The sequence below is a fragment of the Limulus polyphemus genome, unplaced genomic scaffold (genome assembly GCF_000517525.1).
Source record: "Limulus polyphemus unplaced genomic scaffold, Limulus_polyphemus-2.1.2 Scaffold3291, whole genome shotgun sequence".
Taxonomy (NCBI): domain Eukaryota; kingdom Metazoa; phylum Arthropoda; class Merostomata; order Xiphosura; family Limulidae; genus Limulus; species Limulus polyphemus.
In genome coordinates, this window is record NW_013668901.1 from 24,196 (window position 1) to 33,941 (window position 9,746).

Consider the following 9,746-nt stretch of genomic DNA (forward strand, 5'->3'; position numbering starts at 1 on the left):
AAGGATGGCCGAATCCCAAAAGACATCCTGTACAGAGAGCTTGCCAAAGGACAGAGAGGCATCAGTCGCCCGCAGCTGAGATACAAGGATATTTGCAAAAGAGACATGAAGGTGCTCAACATCAACACCGGAATTTGGGAGGACATCGCTGCCGATCACGCGATCTGGAGAAACACTCTCCGTAAACAGCTGAAGATCGGTGAAGAGGAATTGACGGTGGTGGCAGAAGAGAAGCGGGCGCATCAAAAGGAACAGGCAGCCAACAGACCAGCGTCAACGCACACATGTGACCTCTGCAATCGGGACTGTCACTCTCGTGTTGGTCTCCTTAGTCAAAAGAGACGCTGCTCTAGACGAGCGATCAACATGAGCTAACAATGGACGGATGCTCATCCATGGTCAAACCTGGCTGAAGGAGGCGTACAATATAGTTCCCCCTAATGCCCAAACATAAACAAAAATCTAAAAGTTAAAATCCCCTTTCCATTAAACACAAAACAAAGCAAAAAGTCGAAAGTTACAAAACACATAAATGCTTATTACAACAAAATTTGATTCAGAACCACTACTCACCCCTCTACAGAGCTAAGAACTTTTACCTCTCTTAGCTGCATGTCACAAGTCTTGAATGAAACTCACACCTTACCCATATTAATGTGAACTGAACCAGCCTATGATGTAATGATTATTAGACTATAGTCTGCCACCAGTCAGAGGACAACACATCCTCTGTGCATGGTAAATCCCCATGAGCACTTAGCATTTCAACAGAGGACTGCTTTGTTCCAATGTGTTTTTTTTTAAGAATGAATGGAATATTGGTGCTTGTTGTTCTAAATTTTCATTACAAGTTGTAGTTTACTTTTATTCCCTTTATTTTCTTATGTGAAAGAAAAATGAAAAATTGTTAAACATTCTCACTCAGATGGGAGATTGGCAACCTGTTTTACGTCTGTTCCACATGATCTAGCTTTGGTCATTCTTTGATTCTAAGTAGTTTTTTCTGATGTAATGTGCTTCTTTCATGTCCTGATTTGCCTGCCCACCTTTTCCTCTCTTTAATTTGTTCACAATGGTCAAATATTCTGTTCACAGACATTCCTTTTGGGTTGTCTAAAGCCCTTTGTACTTTCAATTGGATCGAGTGGGCTTTTGCTCAGAGGCTGAATTCCTTAGGCCTGTTGTTCCACTGCATTATGAGCATTTGGCTTCTACTTGCTACATTCAATATAGCATCTACTGCTGCTACCTCCTTTCTCCTTCAGGAGTCATTTCGTTTTGGATGGTTGGCTCAACATTCTAATTCAGTCTTGACTCATACTCAGTCTCTCGTACACATAAGGGCAGGATTAGCCTTCTCTTTTATGTCTTTTTGGTATGGAACTTCTGATACCAAGACTCTTGTTTCTCCTTATTTTTCTTGTGTGAGAGGATTTGGGTCTTTTTGAGGACTCTCTTCTCTTGAATGCCTTATTCCTCTTGAACAGGTCCTTTTCAGTGGACTCTGACTGATCAGTGCAGAATGTCCAGAGATCAACAGTCTTTTTCCTTGTGTCTACTTTAGCAATTAAAACTTCTTGTTTCCAAACCTTTAGTAGGTGCACAGGTGGCAAATTTTGTAGCTTTGTGCTTAACAAGAATCAAACATACAAACAAAACCTGTCAACCAGTGCCTTTGTTCAGGTAAGGTTTGGTTCTGGACACCTGTTCCATTTTCGGAAGCTGGTCTCCATCCACTGACGTTCTTACTTTAGATCTCTGTTTTGGGCCTATGACCACTACGTTTGGTTGTCAGTCTATTATGACTTGGGAATTTAGACCTTTGTGGTAGATTGATTATCTCACCTAGACCATATTTTTCCCACAGAGTGGTCTATATCCTTTGGTATTTTTTGTGGATTTGCTCCCACTTTGGGAGTCTTTTCATCACTGCCTTTTTTTTGACTCACCCTCATCAACCAGCTTGCATTCTTTTAATTCTAAGCTCCAGACTCTAAAGCTCTGACAGTGTATTACACTTAGTCCAGATTGGTTCAATCTATTTTTATGTTCCTATTCTCCTCTTCGACTTCTTCCAATTTCTGCAATGGGTATGTGCATGACCTTCTGTCTTTCCCCGGCCATTAATCTTTACTTTCTTTCATCTTATGGATGTTTTTGAGCCTTTTTCGTCAGTTTTCCTGCACCTTTTTTTGTTGTTTTCTTAAAGCTCTCACACATTTCCCCCTTCTCCCCATTCCAGCCACTAGCCACCTGTTCTCTGTACCATCCTTCTCTTAAGACACACATTCTTCTTGTTACTTGGGGAGCTTCCCACTGACAGGTTAATATTACTCTCTGATCACTCCTTCCTCCACAAAACTTAGTCTGCATGGGAGGGTGGTCAACTGTTTTTTTTCAATCAACCTCCCTTCCCTGTATGATTGTTCCAATCTTGAATGTCTTTTATGTCCTGTAGGAGCTGTTCATGGCAATCGTCAGCATCTTTTCTTGCCATTAGATTTCTCTTCCTTTTGTAACTTACACCTTCCACTTTTATTGGTTGTTTTTACACTTCATCAGGCTATTTTATTCTTATGGGTAATGATTTTCATCACTTTCATCTCTCCTTCCACCAAGTTTGTTATCTCAGTTTCTATTGCCTCTAACCATCAATACCCCATGGATGAGATTTTACAAGTGAGGATTTGGATGACCTTCAACACGGTAGTGCCACATTACTTCCACTACATTGCAGTTTCACCTACCTGTGATTTTTGACTTCCTCCAGTTGCTTCTCTTAAATTCTCACAGATGTTCTAAGTAGGTGAGTTATTATATATTTATTTTCTTGCAGGTATTACAATCACTTTATTACTTCTATATATTTATATTATGAAGATGATGAAACCCACCACATGACAGTTGTTGCTTCACAGGGAATACTTCTCTCTTTCGTGAAATCTGCATCGAATAGGAGATAACAGACAGTTCTCAGACCATCTGCTTCTCCTCAGTTACTGCTGTTGAGATGTGGTTGTCTACAAAACTGCTTCAGTAGTATGTATATATTTTACTTTCAAAAAAAAATGTTTAAAAAAAGATTGCACTAGATGTTAGCTTGCCTTCATACCTGGCTAGTACTTGCTGTTCCTTTTTGTTTTAACTCATTATACAGTCTATCAGTTTGAGACTTTATGCAGATATGATGGTTACTCTTTGGTCAAAGCACCACTCCAGCAGCATTCTCCCCCATGTAAATTCCTATTTCCTTGTGTCTTCTAGTGAGTAAAGTCCCAATCTGCTAGGGAGGTCTGTATGGAGAGTTTCTCTTCTGGTCAGTATATTTCCACTGTTATGAGACTGAGTAGATGCACTCCTCGATCAGAACTAAGGCTGGGCTGTTACCTGGAAGTATAGTACAGGCCACCCAACTACACTTTGAACCAAGCCATTCCCAGTGGTTAAGCCAGCTGGATAGGTTTTCTGTTCTCTTTGGCATGTAGGTCTGGGAAAATTCCTCTCTGCATCTACGTATTCTGGTAAGTATTTTATGATTTGCATTAGCTACACTACACACCTGTGTTCTTCTAACCACCTGAAATATAATTGTAGATTAAGTAATCTTAAATTCTTTCCACCTATGAGACACTTGATCACCATGCAGAATGTTTTCTTACTGTAACATTTGCTCTACTTCTATGGGGTGAAGAGTTATTCCCTGCATTGAGGAAGATCAGGATGCTCCACCTGGTGACATGCCTCATGGGTTTTCCCTTTCTTATGCTATAATTTCAGGTAGGATCTCATCTTTTCGAATTTATTTATCTACACTGGCTCCTCTTCTATTTTCTTATGTGGGATTATAGTTCTTGGTATTGTGGAGAGGTGAGTAGCATTTCTGAAGTTAATATTTTTCTTAACAGAAAATGCATTTCAAATGGAAAAATCATATCTTCACAGAATCATTCACCCTTTCTCTTCACTTCTGATGTGTCATTTGCCTTATCAGAAATGAGTTTTTGTTGAAATGCTAGTTCTCAATGCTTACAGGTGTTTGCTGTGGATGGAGGATGTGTCATTATGCTATTGGTGGAGAGCTGTGTTCTAATGATAATCGCACAAAGAAGATCAATTGGTGGAGTCCATATTAATATATGTAAAATTCTTCTCATCAGTTTTATGAGCTAATTGCTCTTACATTAACAGAGGTTTCAGTATCAATCTGAAATACATTCTCAAGTAGGGAAAATGTTAACATCAGCTAGAAGCTGTATTCTTAAACAGTACTCAAAATTTTCCATAACAGAGGAGAGCCAGACCTTTAGATACCAAATACAACAACATCCACCAAGCCAGGTTACTCTTGACTGCAGGCCACTCTCTCTTAATATTGGCAGGGAAATCCCAGGCCTAGATGTATGGTCATCTGATAGAGCATGACTGGACATGGCAAACATGAAATGTAACAACATGTTGAGACTCAACATAATATACTCAACCTTTGTAATTGTGGGAAAATATACTTCATGAAACAAAGTCATACTAGTTATAAAAGTATGAATAACCTTTTGTGTAAGAAAAGTGTGTAATGAATATCTTATGTATTTTTGTTTCTTTTTTTTACAGGTCAACACGCTATGGGTAATATTGGGAGGTGGCTTGTTGATGTGACTATATTAGTCTCTCAGCTAGGTGAGTATAATGTAGTATAGGAAAAGTATAAATTTGACTTTCCAATAATAAATAGTTTTTAAAATATAAGAACACTAGTAGGCTACCTAAAAAAAGTTGAGAATTAATTTATCCAGCATATTCTCACTCCAGTAAAGATTAGCTATGACTTGAAAATGTTAATGATTTGTAGAAGTAAAGTTGATTTTAGTAATAATCGAACATTTTTCTCTAATCATGCAAACAATTATGATAAAAGCTGATTTCTAAGTAATAGTTCCTGACTTTTGTGAAGGTGTAATTATAGGAATAATTTTGATGCTTTATTTTTGAAGATTAATTCATTTTGAAAAGTAAGATGTTTCCTATGTACTTTAACCTAAAAAAAATGAGTTTTTGTATAAATCCATCTAGTATTGTTAAAACAAATTCAGATCTAGAAAGATATGAAAAATAGTTATAACAAATTAAAAATAATGTAATTTTCTCCTGAAAAGCAATTTGTAACTACCACCGATATTAGCATTTTTCTTGTCAATCAAGTAGAGTTGTTCAAAGGTTTTTTTAAGGGTGGGTGTAATTTAGGACCTAAAATGTCCCACTTTATCACAAAATAAAATTAGAAGAAAATGTGGTTTCAGTGACTCAAGGTAATGTTGAACATGTTATGTGTTATAAACAATAGCAAAAAATTAGTATGATCATCTGTGAATTAGAGAATTGATATTTCCAAGGAATATTATACATTTGGAGATGTTAATATGTGGTAAGTCTCACTTTTATGTTCTACAACGGACTTGGTCTCCTGAAACTTTAAAAGTACAGGGTGTCCCAGAAGTCTGGACCTATAGGGAAAATAGACATTATATTCTTAAAGTTAAACAAACACATTTCTAATGTCAGTTATACATATTTCAGGAAAGAAAATATCCTGATAGTACAGTATACCAAAAATTGATATGTGTATAGCTGTTGACTTACTTGACTTAATCCTGTAGACTCCCAGTGGAGCATAGGGCCGCAACAACACCTTGCCATCAGACTCTGTTCTGGGCTGCTCTCCTCAGCTGGGTCCATGCCACTCCAGCGACCTTCGCTTCACTCCCGACCGATCTCCTCCACGTCTGTTTTGGCCTCCCAGCTTTTCTTTTCCCTTGTGGGTTCCAGTCCAAGGCCTGCCTTGTAACGTTATCAACTGGTTTTCGCAGTGTGTGTCCGATCCAGCCCCATTTTCTTTTCCTGATGTCTTGGCTGACTGGGTTCTGGTTGGTCCTTTTCCATAGCTCTGTGTTTGAGATCTCTGGCCACCTGATGTTTAGGATGTGTCGCAGGCACTTCTTGATGAATGTTTGTATCTTGTTGGTGATGGTGTTCGTAACTCGCCATGTCCCGGATGGACCCATACAGGAAGACTGCTTTTACATTTCTGTTGAAGGTGCGGATCTTGCTGCACAGGGATAAGGCTTTGGAGTTCCAGATGAGTCACAGGGTGTTGAACGCGAGCCTTGCTTTGTTGATCTGGCTCCTAACGTCCTTGTCTGCGCTGCCGTCTCTGCTTACTATGCTTCCAAGGTAAACGAAGCACTCTGTTTCCTTGATGTCTTTTCACTGCAGCTGCATTGGGCGCTCTTGTTTGTTGTTCAGCCGCATCACCTCTGTCTTCATACAAACAACATAACATGCTAATCCAAAGCAATCTTAAAGACTTGGTCAGATACCTATAGTTACAAGAAATAGTGTTTCAAATAGAACTACTGTGATGGATTTAGTATTAAATATTTATTTTAATATTGATGTGTGTTTAAATTAATTTATATTTAGAAATTTACATAACTTATACTGTTAAATATGCATTGCAAAACTCCCACCTATTCTCTAAAGTTGTAAAAGATTCTCGAGTGTAAGAATCAACAATATATGTGCGTACAAAAATGCTAGTGTTAGCGTCAGTATTGTTATGTAAAACTGAAATTTCAAGAAACTCTCCATACGGCTATAAGTATAACCAATGAGTTGTGCCAAAAAACAGTGTCTATTATTGGGTTACTGTAGTTGGTGTGCTATAAACTTCGTAAGCTATAACTGTGATTAATGCTTATTAATCGAGAACTGCAGATATATTGACCGGGAACATTTATAAATTTCGAACATTACAAATCATTCAACTTCAGTGAATTTACATTGGACATTAGTACTTTTACGAAGATATTATATAACTTCAGTGGTAAAAGAAACTTGACCTGTAATCGCCATGTGATTTAGGTACTGAAGGTGTGATTAATCACACCTGTTCTAAATTTTGTGGTTGTTGAATAAGAACCAACTGAACCATCATATGCTGTTCTAATAGTATTTAATGCAGTATATTCTAGATGAGTATCAAATCTAGCTGCCTTTATTCCTTTGTTATTTTCTGGAAATAATACTTGCTGTGCCTGGTTGGGGGGTGTTACTCAATATTGCATTTGTGGGAAATGTCAACAGCAGTGTCCTTTAGTGATAGTACAGGTGATATCTAGAAATTATGGCCCCACCTATATCGTAATGAGAACAACCAAATACCTGGGGGGTGCTAGTCACTGGATAAATACAAGGTTCTTTGCAAATTAAGGAACTATGCATTTAAATAGCTTGGAACAGGATCTTGAACTGTAAGCCACTAAGAGTATTCAGTAAAAGAGATAATTTGCTATTTTCAAAAGCATGCACATACACACACTATATTTTGTGTGTTAAATCAAGATTGTGCATTTGTGTATTTCACTTTGTCCAGTCTCATTATTTCTCTTTACATTGACTCAATTAGTAAGAGATTTAGTATTACTTTGTAATCAGTATGTTAATTAAATCTCCTTTTATCAAGTTAACATATCCAATATAGCTCAAAAGTTAATTGAATTTCACCTAGATATACCACAAAATGGATAGGTTAGGAGAACATTTCGTTGTTCAGAGGGTTTATACAGGTTTTGGAAAGTTTTGTAAAAGTGAGAATTTACTCCATGATTTTTCCAAAATCATGGAAAATGAAAATTTTCTCCTGTGTTTTCCATATTTTGTTTATTAATATCTGATGGCAACAGTCTTCCAAGCAAGCCCTTTGTGTCTTCTCTTAGTGACAAGCATGCACTGCACATGCACAAGTATGAATAGCAATTTCAATTACTTCAGCAGTACAAGGTTTAATGAGGTTGTCAATGTCTGAGCCTTGCCAATCAAGCAATTATGTAATTATTATTCATCCGTTTTTTTTCATCATTACTTTTATGTTCTGTACTTGCATAAAACATGCCAGACAAATGTATATTTAACAATGCATGGCTTCTGAAGGACGAGTACAAGGAATGGCTCGTTATGGGTGCACGTTGCCAACTAGCTTGTTGCAATGTGTGCCATAAAAAATTTCAATGTTAGCAATATTGGTGAGTCTGCAGTGATAACTTATATGAAGGGGTAAAAGCATGAGGCTAATTTGCATAAATTACATTCACCAACAGCAGCCACACCAATTGTACGCAGTTGATATTTTCTGAATCTGGGCTGATTGTCAGTTAGGTTGACTGTTGCGACAAATCAACACAACATCATAGTTCAGTAAGTAAGTGAATAATACGCGTAAGTTAAATTTAATATTAAAGATAATGGGCTGAATTTCATTGATCTAAATTGCCAATACAATTTAATAAAGTTGTGTTATTTTGCAATTAGCCTTTGGATGATTCACTTCTTTTCATCTAGGTGTCAGCACCTCATTATGCAATTTATTCATTACAGGGCAGACTGGATTCATATATTTAAAGAGAAGATGAATGGAAAGCTTAAGTTTTGTGAGTCCTGAAGACAGCACAGTTACAAATGCTGTGGAAACATAAAGGGACTGCTTAAAAAGATGTTCCCAGATAGTAAAATTGCATCCAACTTCTCGTATGGAGAGAAGAAATTTGCATATGTGGCTTGCTTTAGAATGGCCCCATGTATCAAATCAACTTTGTATCAAAAGCTTGGAAAAGATAGACTTTGTGCTCTTGTATGACAAATTCTTAAATGATAAAAACCAAAAAGATGAACTTAATGTGTACCTTCGGTACTTTGACTTGGGAAAAAAATCTTGTGATGACTAGATTTCTTGATTTTGCATTTTTTGGCCACGTGATCTCTTAACCCATTTCTTACAGCTGACAAAAGATTTTATATTTAGTCATCTTTTCCAAATAGGATGACTAGTTAAATGGTCCTTCCATGAGAAATTAAAATCAGTTAAAAATTACAAATTTGGACCCATCTGTAATGGGTCTTGTGGTCTCTGATTGGGAATTAGAAGCAATACCTAAATCAATGTACCACCTTTTCAAAGATTCTCTAACCAGATGAGAAGACTTTGAGAAAATTACTGGGTCTTGTATGGATACACAGTACCAAAATGTCAAGCATATAATACTGTGAAATCTGCAACAAATGATATTTCTGTAGCAAAGTTATCATTTTATGTTTTGATATCTGAAGAACTCTCTCTGCTTCTGATGAAATATCAGACTGACCACCCTGTACTGCCTTTTATCAGCAATTATCTTGAGCGCATGATCAGAAACCTTCTGAGAAGAATTGTAAAACATGAAATGCTATCAGAGCAGAATACAGAAAATCTGAAATCAGCTAAGCATGTGTTACGTATTATAATTTCAAATAGCCTGAAATTGAGTTAAATGATACTTTAAATTTAGTAGTTAAATTGTGCTTTGGATTTAGTAGTTAAATTAAACCCAATATATAGTCAATTTATAATGCTTGGATATGGCTTGAATGGGTAGTGAAGAAAAACTTTAATATAAGTTTAACAAAACAGCAAATGTACAATGTTTCGACATCATCAGGTACAAGTAATTTACACTGACACAGATATATATATATATATACAGTACTGAACAAAGAGGTCACATGACTGGATACTATTGCAAAACTTAGAAGAGGTATCTTGGCACCCCAGGGTGTTGGTTTAGAGTAGGGTTGTTTGTTCAATTAAGATAGATTCCTTGATTTTTCGTTTGTTTACGTTTGGTTCTTTATTTAAAATGACTGTGTTTTTAATAGATATA

General features: G+C 36.7%; 1 protein-coding gene across 1 annotated transcript in view; it reads left to right on the forward strand.

Moving 5' to 3' along the window:
- LOC106469086 (amino acid transporter AVT3B-like) overlaps positions 1 to 9,746 on the forward strand; it is a 103,222-nt gene that overhangs the window by 13,082 nt on the left and 80,394 nt on the right. The window contains exon 2 of the mRNA XM_022397495.1: positions 4,609 to 4,674. Coding sequence (XP_022253203.1) covers positions 4,620 to 4,674 — 55 coding nt within the window. The 5' untranslated portion in view covers positions 4,609 to 4,619. The remainder of the gene's footprint in view (positions 1 to 4,608; positions 4,675 to 9,746) is intronic.